The sequence below is a fragment of the Onychostoma macrolepis genome, chromosome 18, assembly GCF_012432095.1.
Source record: "Onychostoma macrolepis isolate SWU-2019 chromosome 18, ASM1243209v1, whole genome shotgun sequence".
In the NCBI taxonomy this organism is placed as follows: Eukaryota; Metazoa; Chordata; class Actinopteri; order Cypriniformes; family Cyprinidae; genus Onychostoma; species Onychostoma macrolepis.
The window spans coordinates 22,738,295-22,760,904 of NC_081172.1; the positions used below are offsets into that span (position 1 = coordinate 22,738,295).

Genomic DNA, 22,610 nt, shown 5'->3' on the forward strand with positions numbered 1-22,610 from the left:
TTCCCTTAATAAATGAAATCATTATTTCAAAACTGCATTTTGTATTTACTCAGGTTATCTTTGTGTAATATTAAAATTAGTTTGATGATCTGAATAATTCAAGTGTGACAAATATGCAAAAATGTAAAAACAGGAAGGGGGCAAAAACTTTTTCACACCACTGTATACTGCTTTCGGTTGCTTAGTTTCCGTAACTTTATATCATGGCTTGTGTGATGCTGTGCTGTACAATACTGGGGTTCCCCTCATACGTCACACTCCAGGATTCCCCAATGACATGTAGCGCACCTCAGTGAACTAATACAGTAATGTGAGTCCTCAGATCTCAGAAAATGCTTTATTGATGATGCGAACTATATTGACAGTTAAGCAGATGTAGAATATGAGCGAGCGTGCAAAGTTTCACGTGGTTTCCTCAGAAATCTGTTAAAGAAAACACATTACGCGGCTCAGTGTACTAACGCAATGACAGATATTAAAAGACCAAACTCAGATCTAAACTTCAGAATTGGGCAAAACAGCATTATAATCTCCTTTTTGATAGAGAAAGCTGCTTACATGTAGGCTATGGGAAACAGCGAAGATGTTGAATTAAACATACATACAATCAGCTTTTCCATATGTTTATACTGGCCCCGATCATTAGGATCGAGTCAGTTAGAAATGCCAAGGGTTTACACAAAACAAGGAGTCCGCTTTTAGCTATTATGCCGCCCACAGTTGGAACCAGCTTCCAGAAATGTGGATGCAAAGTGGCTGCAAAAGCAGGCAATGTATCCAACATCTTCGCTCATATTCGCGGACACCATCCCTCCGTGCAGATAAAAGTGTGTCGCGTTTACAAAGTTCTAAATTAAGGCTGTATGATTTCCGTGAAGCAGGGGGAATCCCGGTAAAGTCATGAACATGGAATTTACAGTATAATGAGGATGTCACATAAAACGCGCAATCTGATGGATGGATAAATCAAAAGTAGATATGATGTGTCTGTGAAGCGCGAAGAGACTGCTATATAAATAATCTGCTTGTTTCTGCATGTCTCTGAGTGATACACTTGCATGACTCTAATGATGTTTTAAGCATCTACATAAACATGAACATCAGCAGAGCTGCTCTAAAAGAAAACTTCCTAGTTTTATTTGAGAAAAACCAACTTGAAATTATGACAAATATATTAGCATTGTGCAATGTACTTCAAAGTTATAATAACAACAATGATATTCTTTATAATAATTCATGTATTTAAACATTATTTTTAAGGGATAACACGTTTGTCCATGTTTTAACTTAGTATACCTCTATTGTGCAGAACTTTGCCAAAAATAAAAGTTGTTAAATTTTCATTTGATAACATTTTTAAATCATTAATTAAAATGTTAAAGTGTGATATAGATATGCATAAGGTGTATATCCTTATTTTTAATTGTTTTTTAAAATGAAACAAAATTTATTTCTTATTTTTTCAGAAGGGAGACTTCAATACTTTCATTAAAATGGTTTCAAGTTTGTTCTCACTCAAATTACTTTTGTTCTTATTTGTAATTTATTTTTAGGTTGTTATTCTTTTAAGAATCATTGTTACTGATAAGAATGATTGTTTAAAATATACCGTGATATTTTCTGAGATGATTATCATACCGTGAAAATCTCATACCGTTACAACCCTAGGCATGACCTTAAACAGTCCTTTCACACCTTGAAAACCCTCCAATGTGGCTCAATTAAAACAATTCTGCAAAGAAGAGTGGGCCAAAATTCCTCCACAGCAATGTGAAAGACTAATTGCCAGTTATCGCAAATACTTGATTGCTGCACAACCAGTTATTAGATTTAGGGGGCAATTACTTTTTCACGTAGGGCCAGGCAGGTTTGGACAGCTTTTTTCCCTTAATAAATGAAATCATTATTTCAAAACTGCATTTTGTATTTACTCAGGTTATCTTTGTGTAATATTAAAATTAGTTTGATGATCTGAATAATTCAAGTGTGACAAATATGCAAAAAATGTAAAAAAACAGGAAGGGGGCAAAAACTTTTTCACACCACTGTATACTGCTTTCGGTTGCTTAGTTTCCGTAACTTTATATCATGGCTTGTGTGATGCTGTGCTGTACAATACTGGGGTTCCCCTCATACGTCACACTCCAGGATTCCCCAATGACATGTAGCGCACCTCAGTGAACTAATACAGTAATGTGAGTCCTCAGATCTCAGAAAATGCTTTATTGATGATGCGAACTATATTGACAGTTAAGCAGATGTAGAATATGAACGAACGTGCAAAGTTTCACGTGGTTTCCCTCAGAAATCTGTTAAAGAAAACACATTACGCGGCTCAGTGTACTAACGCAATGACAGATATTAAAAGACCAAACTCAGATCTAAACTTCAGAATTGGGCAAAACAGCATTATAATCTCCTTTTTGATAGAGAAAGCTGCTTACATGTAGGCTATGGGAAACAGCGAAGATGTTGAATTAAACATACATACAATCAGCTTTTCCATATGTTTATACTGGCCCCGATCATTAGGATCGAGTCAGTTAGAAATGCCAAGGGTTTACACAAAACAAGGGGAGTCCGCTTTTAGCTATTATGCCGCCCACAGTTGGAACCAGCTTCCAGAAGAGATCAGATGTGCTAAAACATTAGCCACATTTAAATCCAGACTCAAAACTCATCTGTTTAGCTGTGCATTTGTTGAATGAGCACTGTGCTACATCTGAACTGACTGCACTATTCTTAAATGTTTTAAATTCTTTTTAAATCAATTTGTAAATAATTTAGTTTTTATTGTTGTGATTATTATTTTTAATTCCTTGTTATTATTATTATTATTTTTAATGACTATTTCACTTCCTTTTATGTAAAGCACTTTGAATTACCACTGTGTATGAAATGTGCTATATAAATAAACTTGCCTTGCCCGATAATCAAAACTTCTACTTAGCGCTTGCTCCATTTCTGCAGATCAGTTTTTGTGAATGAATGACAATCCACCTGTTGCTTTGGTCTTCATCAACAGCTGCTTGCGCCACCTGCTGGTGAGCAACTGACAACAGCTGGAGATCATGCATCGGTGCTCTTCGTGCAGCTCCCGGATGTGCAATGGCGAATTTTCTGCCGAATTTTAACCACTGAATTTGTGAAAGCGAATTTGGAAAGTGAAATAAAATGGACCGAAATTTGCCTGTCAAATATTATACATTGTATTTTTAAACAGATTGAATATTTCGTAAGTGAATTCTGGAAGGTGAATATGAATTATTGAATTTTTAATCATGACAATGTGCGAAATATTTTGAATTGAAATATTCACGGCTTAAATAAACAACTGTTAAATTTCAGGACCTAAAAATGCAAGCCCTGGAAATACAAGGCATCAAAATGCAAGCACTGTTAATGCAATGCATTATTTTTTCAGTTAGTGCCATTCAACATCCTTTTTTGTTTCAAAGACATATGTCATTATTTTTCTTCCATACGCTGGCTGACGGGTATTAACGTAACTGATGATATTCACAGCATTAAATGACTTGGCACAAGCTGATTGGTTCATGTTGCATACGCAGCCGATGAGCTTGCTACTTTACATTTAAATGTCTGGTTTCCTCTGAAAATCACCACCTTCCCCAGCTCCACCTGTATAGATCTGCTACGGGTTATTTTATATGCTATTTGTGCAGCAGCAGTATGTCTTCAATACTCACAGCACTGTATCGCCATACGCACTTGCAGCAGCAGCAGCAATAATTTACAACTACAGCAATAGCCAGCAGCAGCAGCATAGCAGATCTATAACTGTTTTTTTTTTTTGTTTTTTTTATGTGGCATTCTGCATTTATAAAGATAGGATAGTGTAGAGTAGACAGGAAGCGAAGTGGGAGAGAGAGAGAGAGAGAGAGAGAGGTGGGGGTGGGAATGGGAAATGTCCTCGAGCTGGGATTCTAACTCGGGACGCCATAACACAACAATGTAGTATGTCGAAGCATTGCCCACTAGGCTATTGGTGCTGACAAAACTGCTTAATATGTTTTGTGGAAACTGTGATACTTAAAAGAAAAACATTTATTTGAAATAGATTTTTGTAAATCATTACTATGCATTGTTATACAGACAGATACAGAGAACTGATGAACCTGGGGAAAACGTGAGAATTCCACATGCTCTCTTCCTTTTCAGCTGCCTACCTAAACTGCACGTTAAGGTTCCTGACAAGACGGCTGGTCTGTAAGGTAGACAATAAAATTGTTGCATTCTAAGACTCTCTTAACATGTTACAAAGCTGCCTTTGTATCAGTGAGATGGCTCTCTAGGGTTTTGTATATTGTGATTAACTTTACCTCTCGTACAGGTCGGCTCTCACTCCTCCACAGGCCGTTGACCGTTTTAGTGGGTGCTATGGTGACAACAGGTGGGGTACTGGGTACGCTGTGGCCCCCAGGAGGCACTATAACTGGACCCATGGGGCCTCGCTTGGGCGTACTGACTGGGGAGCTGTGGTTAGTGGCTGGAGATGAGACAGGAGATGATTCGCTGCTGATGGAAGATCCTGCTAAATGAGAGGAAACAGGAGAGAAACAGTTTATCAGTCATTCTGTAATCCACTTCATGCCATTTATCTAGGTATTGTCTCTTTATGCTTAAAAACAAAAATCATGTGACCTCTGCATGAGATTGTAGCTTATAATTAAAAGCAAACTGAAACCCACATTGCAAACACACTGCACCAGCTTCTTACACATCTCTGCACTTAAAGCTGTGTGCGCACCCGTTTATTTTTGACTATTTCAGTTTGAAGTGGAAAGGATATACTATATAAATATAAATGTCTCGTGGAGGAGTAGAGACACAGACACACAGCCTACATCAAACATTAGATGGAGACGGGGAGGAGAATTCATGAAGAAAGATGACAGGAAAAGCTCTGACGAGAGAGAGAAAAAAGAAAGTCCTGTGTGTTCGTCCTGAATTCTTTATCTGCATGGACATCCAGCCAATTACAATCCAGTGCTTAATCATCGCTCTCTAAAGCTGTCATCATTAGTGCACCTCTACACACACTCCATCTGTCTCTCAGTCTGTCAGTTTGTCGGCTGTAAGAGGTGAGCAGGGTCTAACATAACACTAGCCAATGCACAAAAAAACTCATGCGGCACATGTGGAATATTTATATATTAAAGGAGTACTTCCGCTAAAAAAAAGAAAACAGAAGAAAATTTTGTTTACTCCCCCTCACAGTTGATGTTCGGCAGAATATAGCCTCAGTCACCATTAACTTTCACTGCATCTTTTTCCATACAATCAAAGTGAATGGTGACTGAGGTGTTCATCTGCTAAACATGTCTTGTGCCCCACAGAAGAAAGTGGTTCCACTTTGTATTAGGTGTCTTTAACTACTATGGACTTACTAAATGAAGCATTTGATACAAAGTGCTTAATGTATACACACATGCTAAAACTCTTGCAAGATTCACATTTGCTGCTACTGACAGGATAGGGCTAGTTTCTCACTCGACCTTAAAAGTGAAGCTGCGGGCTCTTTGATTGCCCCCTGGTGGCTGGCTGCAGTACAGGTAATAAACCCCGCCCTCTCCATGTAAACGAATGGAACTTCAGTCAAAAAAAAAAATTAGTTACACTTCCAATACAATTTTACGAAATATGGTTTTGGTCATTTAAGGTAGTTGTTATCACGCTGATATATGTTCAATTGTTCGTTTTTGTGATACGTTTGATTTTAGCTAGTAATTTGATGCTATAAAAACGGGGCGTGTCGTTATGGTTGATTGGGTCTGCGGGAGTTTGGGCGGGAGTTTGATTCCGCGGCTCCACCTCACGACTCTACTGCGCAGACTCGGGCTCCAAACTAATCTCTACTGTGCAGACTCGGGCTCCAAATGACGTCATTTACTCAAGATGGCAGCGGTCATACTGAGATGTATTCGCTTCACTTTTCTATAGTGGAAGGAAGCGGAGACGCGTCGTCCATCTTTTTTACAGTCTATGGTAATAATAAACAGCCAATATGTTAATAATAGGCATGCTAATAAGCAACTTGTTAAGAGTGAGAATCGGTCCCCTATTAGGGCTGGGCGAAATGGCCTAAAAAAAAAAATCCCCGATTTTTTCACCAAAAATCCGATTTACGATTAAAAAAAAAACATTTTCCTCCTATCTTGTATTTATTCTCTGCAGTGAGTCAATGTCATGGATGTAAGGGCAGAGCAAGTTTAAATATCTTTCTAGTCTATATTTCCATTTTGTAATCCCGCTGTTTTGGGTATTTAAAAAAAAAAAATAACAGTCAGCAGACACTGACTGTTGTTCATGTATTTATGTCCTCATTTGGCCAGACGGCAGGCGCTGAAACGCTTCAGTATGTGTAGTAAACGAAACTGCGCGTCTGTGCATTCATTCATAACGAGACACGCAGGATTCATATTTAAATGGTATTTTTGCAGCTTAACATTTACAGATACTAGTTCATATCACGATTTGATTTAAGTGTAATAGCTACTTTTGATTTATTCATCCAAACTTTGACAAATTCAATGACATTCCGCGTTATACAGTAAACTGTGTTTTTATAACTAGATTCCGCGATTCCGTCCGCGTTTTCCGCATCGCGGAAATCATAAAGCCCTGATCGCACCGTGACGCTCACGACCGGTGTAGACATGGTGTGAATTTTTTATGGGTTATAGCCCTGCTTTTTATTTTAATGTTTTTATGAAATCTCTGTTTTGCTCATATCATCGTATTATTTACTGCCATGCGAGCCACAAATTAAAGCTTGGCGAGCCGCATGAGTCTCGTGAGCCACGCCAAAAATAACACTGCTTTAAGGGATCCGCATTCCGCAGTACATGTCATTTTCTTTGCGAACACGTTGGGATGCGGCGGATTGCGGGAGGATCACGAAACCCTACCTAAACTCTAATATGGCAAGCGCGCGGGGGGAGGGCTGAGCCCATTCGGGACTACGGGAGCCCAGAGGGGAGCGTCGGCGTATGTTAAAGAGAAAACTGATTTTCATTCAAACAAATCGACGTAAACTACAAATTCGAGTTAATCAATAAAATCGATTTATCGCCCAGCCCTAGTCCCTATTCTAAAATGTTACTGTAAATTTTACCCGGTGCAGAAAATATACCTTACAAATGGAGCGGGATAATAATCTGAATAAGAACTACTTTTCAGTAATCTCAGCCCTGTTCATTCGAGTGTCAAGATATTTAACCCCATGATGTCTGTAAAACAGGTTTCTTTTGAGGGAAGACATTAGGAGCTGGTGTTCTCAGAAGAAAGCTTTTAAGAGAAATGCCACAAAGGTTTCTGTTAACACCAAAGGAGGAGCAAAGGTGAGCAGAGGTGAGGAGGCACTTGCTGCAGTAATTACAGCTGCACACCATTAAACATGCATGCAGAGTGATAGAGCGAAAGAGAGAGGGAGAGAGAACGAGAGAGTGAGAGTTAATCTACAACAGCAAATTGCAGCTGAGTCCCAAAGACCCGAGTGTCTCCTCCTGTCTCATTCTGTCAATTAACACAGGCTACACACACACCTTAGCCTCTCTTCCAAAACCAACATCCATTACACATGCAGTATCCCAACTGAAATAGGGCTGCAAATAATGATTATTTTCAAGGGTTAGGATGGTTAAGAGGTTGTATTAGTGCTAACTAACAATAAACAAGATAAATAAAATAATTTGAAAATACATTGTTTACATTTATGCATTTAGCAGACGCTTTTATCCAAAGTGACTTACATTGCATTCAAGTTACAGCTTCTACATTTTATCAGCTCTTGCTTTCCTTGGGAATCGAACCCATGATCTTGACGTTGCTAGCGCCATGCTCTACTATTTGAGCTACAGGAAAGCTTACATGTTACTAAGCCTTACCTAATATCAGAACCATTTTTTGGTTCACTTGATTTTACTTGATTTAACTTCAAAAGTCTCTCTTTTTGGTGGGCAAGGTATTCTTTTTTTCAGTGATCAAACCACTGTTGATATTTCAGCTCTAAACTGAAACTGAAGCTCTTGAATAAGTGATTTGGAACAATCTACATAAGCAGCAACTTGTGAAGTGAATGAGAGATTCGACCTAACAGATTCCAAAACAAGCAGCATCAGAGGAATGACATGACAAAGTAAACACAAACTTGCATGAAAACAGTCTGTATTTAAATTGTGATTTTTTTTTAATTGATACATTTCACAATTGAATGTGTAATTGTAAATAGGGGTGGCGATATGACCAAAATCTTATATCACAATATGAGTAATTTTATATCACGATAACGATATATCACGATATAGATATTTTTTTTCTTTTAAAAAGTTTTTTATGATATTAAAATTTTTGATACCATAGAATTTTCATAATCCTTGTGTGAATGTGAATATCAAACTAATTCAAGCCTAAAAAGAGACAAAAAGAAAAAGTTGAGCCAACTTAAAATTAAGGCAATCAGCTTCAGCAGATTTTTGAGTTTGCTCAACTTATTTTTGTTGGAGATTCTCAAATTTTTGTTGCATAAACTTAAAATGACAAGTTGAGAAAACTCAAAAATCTGCTGAAGCTGGTTGCCTTAAAATTTTAAGTTGGCTCAACTTTTTTTTTTTACAGTGAATAGGACAAAAAACTACAATAAATAAGAAATAAGACAGGACGAATATTGGACAGCTTCCCCTTTAAGACCGAGGTCCGGATCCAACATACTGTTACATATGCGTTTTCTCACTCTTAAAACCTAAATCACTGTGTTTATGAGGATACTTGCAAAGACGGAGATTATGATGCATATACAGTAAGTGGGTTTATGTAATCGTTCAAAGCCAATAAAGTGGCAAAAAATGCACGCTCCTCTCTCACAGAAACAGAGACAGCGCACGCATATAGCTCTGTGTTTTAACTGGGTGTGCCTCACACATCCTGAAAAGTGAAGCTGCGGGCTCTTTGATTGCCCCCTGGTGGCTGGCTGCAGTACAGGTCATAAACCCCGCCCTCTCCATGTAAATGAATGGAACATGAGTCAAAATAGAAAAATAAATTACACTTCCAATACAATTTTCCAAAATATGGTTTTGGTCATTTAAGGTAGTTGTTATCACGCTGATATATGTTCAATTGTTCGTTTTTGTGATAAGTTTCATTTTAGCTAGTAATTTGATGCTATAAAAACGGGGCGTGTCGTTATGGTTGATTGGGTCTGCGGGAGTTTGGGCAGGAGTTTGATTCCGCGGCTCCACCTCACGACTCTACTGCGCAGACTCGGGCTCCAAATGATGTCATTTTCTCAAGATGGCAACGGCCATACTGAGATCCTTTGGTTTCAGTTTTCTAGAGTGGAAGGAAGTGGAGATGCCTTGTCCATCTTTTTTTTTTTTTACAGTCTATGGTTTCAACCAAGTGTGCCGCACTAGTCCTCATAAGTGAAGCCATCGTGTTTCGATCGCCCCCAGGTGGCTGATCCCAGTATAGGTCATAAACCCCGCCCTCTCCATGTAATCTAATGGGACATGAGTCGAACTAAATAATTAAATTTCACCTCAAATATTTAGTTTACAAACATGGTTTTTGTCATTTGTAGATTTTATCACGCTGATGTAAGTTAAAGTGTTCGTTTTTTTAAATTAGTTTGGTTTTAGTTAGTTATGTGACGCTATAAAAACGGGAGACAGCTTCTCTGAGTGAACTGAGGCACCAACTAGGGCTGTGACGGTGGCAGATTTTTACCACTACGGTGGTAATGGACCAACTACCGGCGGTGACGCGGTGTTATATATATATATATATATATATATATATATATATATATATATATAAAATTTTGAAACAAAAAATAAATAAATGTGGGGGCGACTCAGCCTCAAACTATTAACAAACGTACATGTTTATTTTAGTACTTCCGTCAGTTAACACGGCAACACGCAGCCTGCAAAACACTAGGCTATCAAAGAAATAATACAGTTAAATATGAAAGTAGCCTAAATAATTAGTAACAACTTCAATCACATGCTGGAAAATCTGCGTTGGCCTGATAACAATTAGAACGTAAACACTAATGCTTAAACCTACCTTGGCTTTTATATAATGTTAGATTTAAAATTCTTTGACACAAAAACAAACATGTTGATATTGTCCGGTTTAAAGGAGGACCTCATTGGTGTTATGATGTTTCCAGCCGCACTGAACACGCATTCAGATGGTGTGCTTGTTGTGCAAATGTATGGCGTTCGGCCGGGTCCATTAATATTACGCTGTTACATGCACTCGTCTCACTGAACGTGACGTCTGCGTCTGTCGAACGTGACGTCTGCGTCTGCCGAACGTGACGTCTGCGTCTGCCACATCACAGTTCTGCTGCCTGAACGTGACGTCTGCGTGACGTTTACGTCTGCCACATCAAAGTTATTCTGCCTGAAAGTGATGTCTGCGTCTGCTGCAAGGGTTTCCAGCACTTTCCATACACTTATTCATGCTTTATTATTCATATTCATTCTCTTTTATTGTTTTACTCCTCCTCAATTTTGTATAGTTAGCTATAAGTGCTATTTACCTTTCTTATGTATGCTATAGCTTATTCCAAATTGTAAATACTAATTTGTACAAATGATATTAACATTTCTGTATGCCATTGTACAAAAAGACATCAAATAAAGATACATTAAAATAATAAATATTTTGGAGTGGCAAAGAGTTTCAGACTTTGTTTATTTTATTTTTTAAGTACTTAAAGCTCTGAAACAAAGGACGGCTTAATTTTTTTTTTTTTTTACCATTTGCATGTATGAATATGATATTTTATCCAAAAATAAAACAAAGTTGACAACATTTAAAAAAGAGAATTTAAATCACATTAAAGAAAATATATCCTGCAAAACAAATGGAGGAATTGTTTACATTTTTACTGATAACCAACTATGAATATCAAACCAGAATTTAGAAGTAACATCTCAGTAAAAAAATAGATGATCAGTGTGATCAAGTGTTTCAGAAAAAGAATAATAAAAAAAAAAAAACACATGGGTCCACTTAAAATTTAAATGTTTTCTGTATAAAATCACTAACAGGGTAAATCCTAAACATAATTCTGTAATGTGTCTCCTTAACCTTTGGAGCAACTGTATGATAAAAGGTAAAATATTTATCTCCTACTGAGGGTTCAACATCTCTCAGAAAATAGCACTGATAACCTCCTGTAGCTATACGTTTAAATTCTTTATAAATTAGTTTTTTAATACACACTTACTATAGAAGAGATCTATATTAGCCTCTATATTTCCCCTTCTCCCAAAACAGCTTATACAGCTGTTATTAAAACAGTTCAGTTTTGTAAGTAATGAAAAAATAATTATGTTTAGAAAAACGTTTGGAGAATTTTTTGTTCGTTAAAGGTAAGGTTTTTTATTTATTTATTTTTTACATTAACGACAAAGCGGCCAGCGGCTGACAGTAAGATGATAAAAGCCTATGTTTGATCAATTTAGCCTTCTAAAGTCATCACGACTAGTCTAAAATAAAATCTATAAAACAGTTCAAGCATATCACAATGTTGTTTAAATGTTTAACCTATATAAATGTGCGCTGTTCGACGCATATCAACAGTTTGTGCGGAGAGTGGAAGCTGAAGCCGCTCTGCAGGACATGGAGGCGCCAGCAGGATCACTTGCTTTTTTTTTCTTACAGTAGAAACAGCTTAAAATATGCCATACTTTTTGCTTATAAAGGTAAGAGTAATACATCATTCGGAACGGTCTACTTTTATTTGTGTCGTGTGCATTCACATATAGTCTGATTATCGTTATGGATAAAATCCGAGGTATCATTTTTGTCTATATCGCACACCCCTATATTTAATTCTTCTTTGCTTGTTTGGTAAACATAATTCACTGATCATCGTAAAATAAGCTTTTACCTTAGAAATAGGTGAATCATATTTATATAAGATTTTATTTATTTAGGCTATTTATTAATTGAAGGGGCGGGGTCTGGTTATTGTGAAATATTATTACCATTTAAAATAATGGTTTTCTATTTTAATATACTTATTTCTGTGATGCAAAGCATCATTACTCCAGTCTTCTGTGTCACATGATCCTTCAATGTATACTGTCAACGGAAACAATTGTGCTGTTTAAAGTTTTTCTGTGATATTTTTTACAGGATTGATTGACAAAATCCTGGCAGATTATTATTAAAAATATAGAAATTGTATCAATTTAACATTATTTCTAATGTTTCTTAAAAACAAAAAAAACAAACAAAAAAACGACATGAATATACCTATAAGCAACACAAACTTCACTAAAGGATTCCTTTCGGAGACTTATGTTATTTATATGTTATAGACGTTTTATGTTACCGTTATATTTATTTCAACTTTATTTCCAGACTCAAGGTCCATTAGCAAGAAACACACAATACAACCCAAAACAATACACATTAAAAAAGACAGTTATACCAATATGTCCTCATAGAGGACTGATATCCCACATTAGTAAGCCTAGATGACAACAACATTATAATATTATTATGTGAGTCATCCAGCCTACAAATACATTTATACATCAAATTTCTCATTGATGCAGGGAATGACTGTACTGCACTTTATACTTTTACAAATAGTGTAATAAAAATAAATGTCTAAAAATATGTCTAAATTATTATTATTATATTAATATATTTATATTTAATATGCACACGATTAATGTATATTGTACAAGTTAGCCGGGGAAACAGATGCACTAAAAACTGAAGAAAAAAAAAAGGTCAGACGCAGACGTCACGTTACAAATCAGGCGCAGATGTCACGTTCATTGAGAGGAGTGAATGAAGAGCAAGTAAATTGTGCATTCGTTCACACACTGCACTGAGCCGTGTGAGCAGCGTGTTATGGTACGTGTTAGCGAAAAAAATAAAAAATAACTTCACAGCCACACGTGAATCACGCGTGACGTCTGGCTCGACACTTCACTGCCACACGTGACTTACGTGACGTCTACGCCTCGTCTGCGTCTTAAATTCAATGGATTAAATAGGAAAAAAAAAATAAAAAATTAAGACGTCAGTGAGACGTTCAGTGAGACGAGTGTATGTTACAGCGTAATAATAAAGAACCTATCCGAACGCCATACAAATGTGGCTAGGTATCTTGCCTTGCAAGCGGGTCTTCGCTGGCCTCCTCTCGCAAATAGCAAAGAAATGGCTCTTGAGATATTATGAAGTGCTCGCCCATTTAACACTTAACGCGCCGCACCGCAACAGATAAAGTCTGTCTACACTGGACGTGACAAAGTGACCATTAAAATCATTTGAACTTTGTGTCAGCACGTCATAAATAAAACGAGGCAGTCGTGCTGCACCGCATCCTGTGTTGACAGCATCACTGATTATAATGTATTGTGTTCTACTGACTATTGTATTTTGTCGTGCCGCACAACGCCTCTCGCGTCCGGTGTAGAGAAGGTGTAAAGGAAATGCCATGGCGTTTGAGGTAATTAGTGAATTTTGTGAATTAACAGTCTAAATAAAACAATTTACAGCTAAATAGTATATGCTATAAACACAGAATTCTATTGCAACTGTTATTGCACTTCTACACAAAACTTTGTATTTAATGCTTGTTATAGAGTGTGACGTCACACGCATTGCCGCTGGTGGCAGTGGACCAATGCACTGATGTGGTTGTCATGGCAACCGTCACAGCCCTAGAGCCAACTGACTTTTTCGGGATCTTCAGGAAGAAATTGGAAATCAGGAAGGTTGTATTTATCTTATTTTAACACAAGCCTCATACGGCAATCAGCAGACAAAAATTGGAGCAGTCAGGATAATTAAAAAAAAAAGAGTCAGGGGCATGAGCTTGCGATCGACTCTGCGGGAGTGTGGGCAGGACGCGGGTCCACTTCGCTCACTACTGTGCAGACTCTGGTCCAGAGTTCGTTACTGCGCAGACTCTGGTCCCAAATCAGCGCAATATGGCTGCGCCCTATTGGGACAATGGCGGTTTCACTTTTCTTCAATAGAAGTGAGTGAAGGTGTGTCGTCCATCTTTTTTTTTTACAGTCTATGGTTTAAAACTGTAGTTTTGTCCTGGCTGGTCGTTCTCCACCTGGTTCTGTCTCCCTTTCACGCCCCGTGGTGGTATGTAAAGATCGCAGTCATCCAAATGATGAAAAAGTATTACCGTAAACAATGTATTTTGCGACACCACGAAATAAACGATAGAGCATATGAAATGATAGTTTTTATTTCGTCCATCAGATATATATCATCATATCGCACAGCCCTAACTGTAAATATATTATCAATATATATCTACATCTGCCATCTTGGATTTACTTTTTTATGGTATTGCCTTATCCATGATGGATTAATGCCATTCTGCTGGAAATTGGACAAAAAGAAGCTATGGGACGAGGCAGTGTGATTAAGTTGCCTAACTTTTGTAACCTTCATGTCAGGAGTGTAATGCCTATGATGCCTTATACTGCTGCCTACAGAGGCAGTTCCCTATTACACAACAGCGGTGTGATACCTGTAGTCCTTACTGATAGCTGCTCATCTGCTGCCGTTTCTCACTGTCTTCTCATTTGTTTCTCCCAGTGTGACACACAGGACACAGTGAATAATTCAGCAGGACTGCAGGCACATGTGCAGCAAGATACCCCCCGCCCCCCGCCTTTACAGCTTTCTTCTCTTTTATTCACTCTGGCACGTGCTCATCCATCAAACATCATCATCCTCCTGCAGCTCCCGTGAGTGTGGATCTGTCAGACACATTTATATTTTATGTGTCTTTACAGCATTAGCACTAAATTACTGCACCAAACATCATCATAAGGGAATGTGTGTGACGGAGAAGCAGGCATCAGATCTCTCTCAAGCAGGTTTTATGGGTGTCTTTTCTTTCAAATGAAACACACACAGGCAGATGGGCCTCTCATTGACACACACACCATCTGAGTCAAACTGGTATGCTTTTATGAGATGCTAATTGTATTCAAATGTATTCAGTGCGATGCGTCTGTGCAAGCTGCTCTCAGAGGAAGCCGTTCCCATATATGGACTAGAGGTTCCAACACTTCCTGTCACGCTCTGAATGCCACTAAAATGAACAGATTTCACACTGCAAAGAAAGAGAGAGACTGTGTGTGTGTGTGTGTGTGTGTGCTCGTGTGATTAATGTGCATCTCTGTTCTCTGAGGGTTCATCTATTAACCCACCTCTACCTCACACTGACCACACACACACACACACACACCTCAGGCTGCATTAGAACAGCATCAGCAGTTAATTAAACAGCCCATTTCACACCTGGTGTGAGAGCACAACTCAACACGCCTCAGTCCATATGCTGCCCCACGCACACACAAACACACACGTCATTGTTTTTTGGTGCGCTCACATGGTCCATTCCGTGAAACAGCAGATATCAAGACCATTCTGAATGAACACACATCAGTTTTGTTCTTTCCACAGCTGGATCTCAATTGAGATGAAATCACGTAAGAGACCAATTCTATGCATTCTACTTAGGCAGCATCTCCGCACGCCACACAAATTGTGATTTCAAACTATACTGCTCTTTATGCATTTGCCCACTGTCATATTCATGTCATTTTCACTGTGTGCTGTATGTAAAATGACTGTTACCTTGGCTTTATTTGAACAATATGATTCCCAATGCACACAAACTTCCCAGAATACAGAGTGCCCTGTTAGTTACAGTGTTTACTTCCTTTTCAATTATATTTTTATTAAATATGTATTTATTTGTGAAAAATACTTTTTCATCTAAAGTATAAGTATGTTTAATTTACCCATTTATATTTTAATCTATTTTAAAATGATTCAAATTTCTTAAATATTTTAATTAACATTAAATAAAATTTTATCGGCCATCGGCCACCCTGCTTTCCAAGATATCGGCAGTCAAAAAAAAACAATATCTGTCGACCACTACCTATGATGCTTTAAATTGTCACCAGTTTGTAGAACAGAGCCACCATCACTTATGTGAGTGTGACGATGAGCTTGTGTTATGTATGCAGCCTGTTTCTACAGATGGAAGGCCACAAAAAAACAGGGTACCCCTACCCCCCAGGGCCACGTCTGCCGCTCTCTCTTCTCAACCAGAACTAGAGACTTACTCCTTCCCTCTACTTCTGTCTCTGCTGGATAAAGGATGAGCCCTTTAATATCCAAGTCCACATGGAGCAGTTAATTAATCACACACACCACACCTGCTGTGAGAGAGACAGATTGGTCGTGTTCAGAAATGAATACTTGTGTGCTGCATACTGCAACTTTTTTTTCCTAATATTGTGTAGTATGCAACCATAAACATTTGACATTGACATTGTATCCAATTATCTCAGAAATAAATGGTTGTATAATAATGTAATGGAAATAAATGGCATTTGTAATCCAATTTTGTGTATAGGTAACAGGGTAACCAGAATGGACCACTTCTGAACATCACATTGGAGGAGGAAATATAACTGTGAAATACAGATAAAAACAACTAAAGAATAAATACACAAGTGCATACTTACAGAAATAACTAATTGTAAAACAAATGTAAATAAATATTTCAAATATAAATCCAATAAATTATTATCACTAACTGAATGAACACATTAGTAAATCAAAAATTAAAAATAAACAATTTAAATCTTTGTATACAACTCAGTTTTTTACTTGAGTGTTAATTAAATAAATGTTATTAATTTACTGATTATTAAATTTAGAAATTTCAGTTTTATGGCTAAATGAAAACTTTAACTTCAGATTTGGTGTTTTGGTAAAAAAAAAAAAAAAGAAAGCGATTTCTCGCAAATTTACTTATTTAGGTATTTATCATTTAGTTTGTGCAGTATACATATTTATTTCACATTCATTCAGATTTATTTATTTATTAATTCATTCATTCATTATTTTTGCAGGTTTTGTCCTCCAAAGTACGATGTGTTTTTTACAGGAAATCTCACAGCGGGAACTGTATGTTTATGTATCTCTCTTGCCTCAGCAACTGAAATAAAGTTTTGGGAAACTGGATGTCAGCCTACACCTGACCTGCCATTATTCAGATCACTGTCACTCACCCGTTTCACTGGTCCAGTCTGTAAGCTCCTGTGGCCCACCTACAGCTGTCTGGACTGGAGACAAATCAGACAAGACACTGGGAAGAGGCGTTTCTAGAGCTGTTTTTAACAGTGAGAGTGACCTAATCATAATGTGCATCAACTGTCTGTTTTTAAATGCCACCCACAGATGGGCTACAGATACAGACACAATGAGAAAGAGAAACAGAAGGCAGAGTTAACACAGGTGATGAAAAACAGCTAGCTGAGTGCTAGTGCTGAGCATCAGCATAACGTCTCCACACTGCAGTTTATCCTAACCAAGAACCACCCAACCACTCACAAAGGAAGAGACAATATGGTCAACCAACAAGAGTTTGCTTTTAAATTGACGTTTAGAGGCAAGTAAATGTGTAACTGGACCTAACTCAAAGGTGGGTTTTTGGATAGTGTCTCAATCTCATTTCATTCTTCATTTACTGTCAGGTATCTCACAAACTTTGTCAAATTCAGAGACTAGTTGAAGCAGCAGAGAACGGTCACAATGCAAACAATGCACAGAACAAGGAGGGGCAAAGATAGCTGGTAAAGTCTGAACTGGAACACAATGGGTTTTGATTGTGGTCTTGTTTATTTTCCTCTTAATGCCATTCCAGCATCTATGGCTATATTCATGGCGAGAACCAGTTAATCCATACACAAGTCTGTCTTACAAGTTGGGGGGGACAATTTAGAATCTTCAGTTCACCTGACCTGCATGTTTTTGGGCTGTGGGAGGAAACCGGAGTACCAAGCTGACACAGGAAGAACATGCAAACACCACACACCTGCTGGGGCTCGAACCGGGGACCTTCTTGCTGTGAGACAACAGTGCTAACCAACTAGCCACTGTGCCGCCCCGACTGATCCTGAATTTTACACACAACGTATTAGAATACATAAAATTAAAATCACAGCAGGGTGATGGATCCATTCAGACCAAAGCATTCTCTATATGGACAGCTATTCCTGGGTCTGCTGGAGAGCACTCACACTAGGGGACAAGCAGGAGAAGACAAGAAGCATGTGGTATTCTGGCAGACTGTTAAAGACCGCTTCCCCGCTGAGACACTGTCTACAAACACAGCCGGGCACCATGTAGAGAATATGTGTGTGTACCTTCTTCAGGCTACATACACAAACACCATTCCATGTGAACACAGACACACATGATGAACATATCTGTAGAAAATGCCACTCTCTGTGGGCACACAGTAATGCAGCAGCATCTGGCCCAAACTGGTTACTTCCTTAAACAGTTAAATGGATTGTTGACCCAAAAATGAAAAATCTATTATCATTTACTCGCCCTCAAGTTGTTCTGTATGAGAGCTTTTCTGTATTTAGAAGAATGTTGGTAACCAAACAGTTGGCAGTAGTCACTGACTTGGCCACTGTCTGATCATTTGAATCAGGTGTGTCTGATTAGGTTGGCATACAACGGCTGTGTCCAAAAGCATATGCCTTGTTGCCCTATCAGATAATGTCTTTGCAGGCAGTTTAGCTCCCGAAAACGATTTCAGGTATACTTCTGAGACATCATAATAGTTTAATGATCTACAACAAAACAGAGGGCGCTTTGGGGATAACTAAGTGAATATTACATTTCTATAGTACTAATTTCTAGCTAGAAATGACATTGAATGTGGAAATAACTTTTACAGACAAACTGACCAAAAACCACAGCTTTTAGATGCCACAACTCAACTGTTACAGAATCAAACCCACAGGACTATGGAATATCATAGGCAGCGAAGGATACCTTTATGCTGCCTTCAAAAATCTATCAGATGAAGGTATCTCAGCAGACATGATGTGACATGATCATTGGATTCGGACATGCCTTGTTGCCTTTCTAACTCCATATGCTGCCTGTGAAGGCAGCATTTTTCAGCTTTTGGGCGCAGCCAAGATGTGTAGTATTAGGGGGTGGGTGTACTTTATCTAACATAAACTAGCCTGCTCAGAACGTTTTCCAAATATGATAATACATAGTATTAGAAGTAGCAGAATACAATTTTTAGCTCAGTATACAGTTATTTCACTCAATCTCTATGGGGCCCCCAGGAGCCAACAACACTGGATCATGACCTGAGCCATGAACTACTGACCCTGTTGAGATAATGCCATGGTAAACACTGTAGTCCAGCATGGCCAAGACTTGCAAGGAAAAGCAGACTTCATTCAGTCCAGTTTGAATTCCACTAAAGGGTCATTATCATAGCAAAAAAGGGACGACACCCAGGGTACATCTGTGGCCTTGGAGCACTGACACATGGGTCAGGGATCAAATGTCATGGGGGTCACAGCTTACCTCTGGGTTCCTCTGCCTGCTTGGCCAGCTTGCGGAGAGCGGCGGCAAATCCCGAGTGGGCGGACTGAGATGCAGGACTGCCATTGGGCACAATAGAACTGTTGAGGGGAGATGGGGTGAGGGGACTGACTGTCGCCGTGGTGCGGGTCGCTGTGGAAATCATGCCTAATGATGGTGACTTTGGCTCATGGCTCATGCCTGAAGAAGACAGAGAAACAGAGTGAGATATTAGAAGCAATAAACAGGATACATGGACCCAGAGGCCCATTCAAAGAAAAGATTTCTGAGCCAAGTGGATTTTGAATGCTTCCAAAAGACAAAAAATAGCCAAATAATATTTTTTATATTTGATACAATCACACCGGTGCGATTAGATCGTTCAGTGCGGCACAGCATCAGCTGCTAAATTCAAATCTGCGTTCGCTGGCTGGCGCTGAGCTAGAGACAGACACGTTTGTACAGCGCTGCATTATAACCAATCACACACGATTCTGTTGAGCTTATGAATGCAATGACCAATCAGAGACGTTCAGATGAACTGAAACACAGTGTTTTGTTCACTTGCTTGCCGACTGAATTATCTGGCGAATTCTCTCATCAGAAACAACAAAGTTCAGATGTGCTTACCAATGTAAGTTAAGATATTCATTTCACAGTGTAAACAGCTTCAGTGATTTTAATGGGAGTTTTTGAGAGTGCCTGAACTCTGGCTAGACTTTATTAAAAATATTTTATGGCATGACACCCATATCTGGTACTTAAGTAAAAAGTCGGGTTTTTATGTGTAGTTAATAGACTACGCTATTAGTCTACTTTGCCCATCACCATTTATTGATCAAATAAATCAATTTGTGATTTATTTGATCAATAATAAATCAATAATAAACCCGTGCCCCCTCAAAAATCATGAGTGCATGACGCCCCTGCATGGACCCCAACACTGACGGGTTGACTAATTGAGGACGTAAACAGCCTGACACAAAAAACAATGACTGACCCTAACAGCTGCAGGACAGAGGTGAAGAAGTAGAGGTTAAAGATCATGCCCAAGGTCAGCTTGTCTGTCCACCAGCATTCACAGACACGCACACACACATATACTCAAAATACATACCAAAACATGAAAACATCATCAACAGATTAAACATGCTGTATCCGTTTCATTTACACTGATAAAACACAGAATCGCTATTTTTTTAATCCATTCACAGAGTGATGGGTTAAATCTGGACTAAAGCCTAGCTCACACTGTGCGATTTTGGCCACGATTTGGTCGTCTGAAACAAATGTTGAAAATCCTAAAAGATTCCTATAATCCTAGGCTAAAATCCGATTAATGGCCGTTGCGATCAAATTTTACCCCCCATGAAATTCTGGCAGCATTAGAAGATTTGGCGCACAGTCCTACAGTGTGATGTCTCCTACGACGAATGACAAGCCATGGTCAGAATTAATGCTAGAGTTTTCTTCTAACCACCATAAACTTCGGCGCTCTTGCCTTTGCTATAATAAACACCGGTTGCGCCGCTGTTTTCATGTGGGTATGTGGTGCTGCTTACACTATTCTTCCTAAATACGCCGCTATTCATATACTTTTCTTGATAGCCAACATCATGAATGTGTGTAATGCAACTCGCAGTCACTGAATGTGTATGGATTGATAATGTAAAACTCTGGACAAGTTTTCTTGTGCACACCCGTTTTTAACACATCTTGACTATTGTACAGTCTCACATTAATGACAAGTGAGATCCCACAGTGTGACATGATCATCATGTTCGTACAGTCTGACAAGCAACAATCGTAAATTAATAGTAAAGCACTATTAAAAAAAAAAAATAATTTAAAAAAAAAAAAATAAAATAAATAAAAAATAAAAATCGCACAGTGTGTGCCCAGCTTAACAATAGAGGAACACAGGCCTGAGACAGACATGTAGTACTAATGCATACTAAAATGTAATTTAGAATGAAAGTTTTGATATTATTAAAATAAAATAAAAAAAAAAACTACAGGGGCCTAGACCAGTTGTTTCCCAACCACTGTGCACTAGTGTGCCGTGACAGGCTGTTGGGTGTGCCGTGGAAAATAATCAAAAGTTTCCTTATCTCTATTATATTATTATTATTATTTTAAATCAGTGCTATTGGTCATCGTTCTGTGTGTCTGTGGGTTTTACAAATATTTCACCAATGAAAAGCATTCAAAAGAGTTTGTGACTAAACCTCGTAACGCTATTGGATCCTCAAATTGTCAGTCAAACCTCATAACCCCACCTCCATTCAGTATGAAGTGCCGCAATGTGAATGAATGAATGAATGAATGAGCACAGCAATGTGCAGTTTGAAGACAGACGTCTACTTCTTCACAATGCAAGGGTAAATAAAGAACTGATGTTTGAATGAGTACTCCTTTACCCAAGAAACGCTGTCTATAAAGGCTAATGTTTTTGTGTGTTTAAAGAGCAGAGAAGAGTCTTAGCATTTGTTGTCTAGTTGTAGCCAACACACTTTTATACATTTTAAATATCCTGTGTATAGCGGTTCGTCTTTTATACTGTGAGATATTGGCCAAATGTATTAAACAAAAAGAGAAACTGAGCGCCCATATAGCTACTGTAAACTTTATAACCTGTAAACGGATGAAAACGTAATGCAATTAATTAACTGCCTCAGATGCTGCTGTTCTAATGATGGACAAAACACAGATCTCCGTCATTCGGTCATCAAAAACCCTGTTAACTCCATTTGAGTATGATTTTCAGAAATTAAGTGCAAGAGCCTGATCATATATAAAGCCAAAATACCAACTCTGATGACGCAATGTTTAATTATTTAAAAAAAAAAAAAACTTTTCCCCTTTCTTTCTATCTATCTTTTTTTTTTTATGCTTAGAGGTGTGCCGTGGGATTTTTTACATATCAAAACTGTGGTTGGGAAAAAAGGTTGGGAAACACTGGCCTAGACATCCATCTAATATGTAGTCAAGCTCACTAATCAGCTAGTTGACAATCAAAACCCTGAAAAACAGCCAACAACAAAAGTGCAGCAGTGTTTGTGTGAGAAATGCTTTTTGCGGTTGTTAACAGAGATCTAGTACAAATAAGCAAGAAAACAAATAACACCATTCGTAGCTTTAGATGTTTTAAAATGAAT

The 22,610-nt window shown here is 38.2% G+C and overlaps 1 protein-coding gene across 1 annotated transcript in view; it reads right to left on the minus strand.

Annotated features, from left to right (window-relative positions):
• The window catches only part of gse1b (Gse1 coiled-coil protein b), a 234,955-nt gene that overhangs the window by 34,138 nt on the left and 178,207 nt on the right, over window positions 1–22,610 (minus strand). Inside the window, 2 exon segments of the mRNA XM_058750715.1 lie at window positions 4,344–4,555; window positions 19,456–19,653. Of these exon segments, the coding sequence (XP_058606698.1) occupies window positions 4,344–4,555; window positions 19,456–19,653 (410 nt within the window).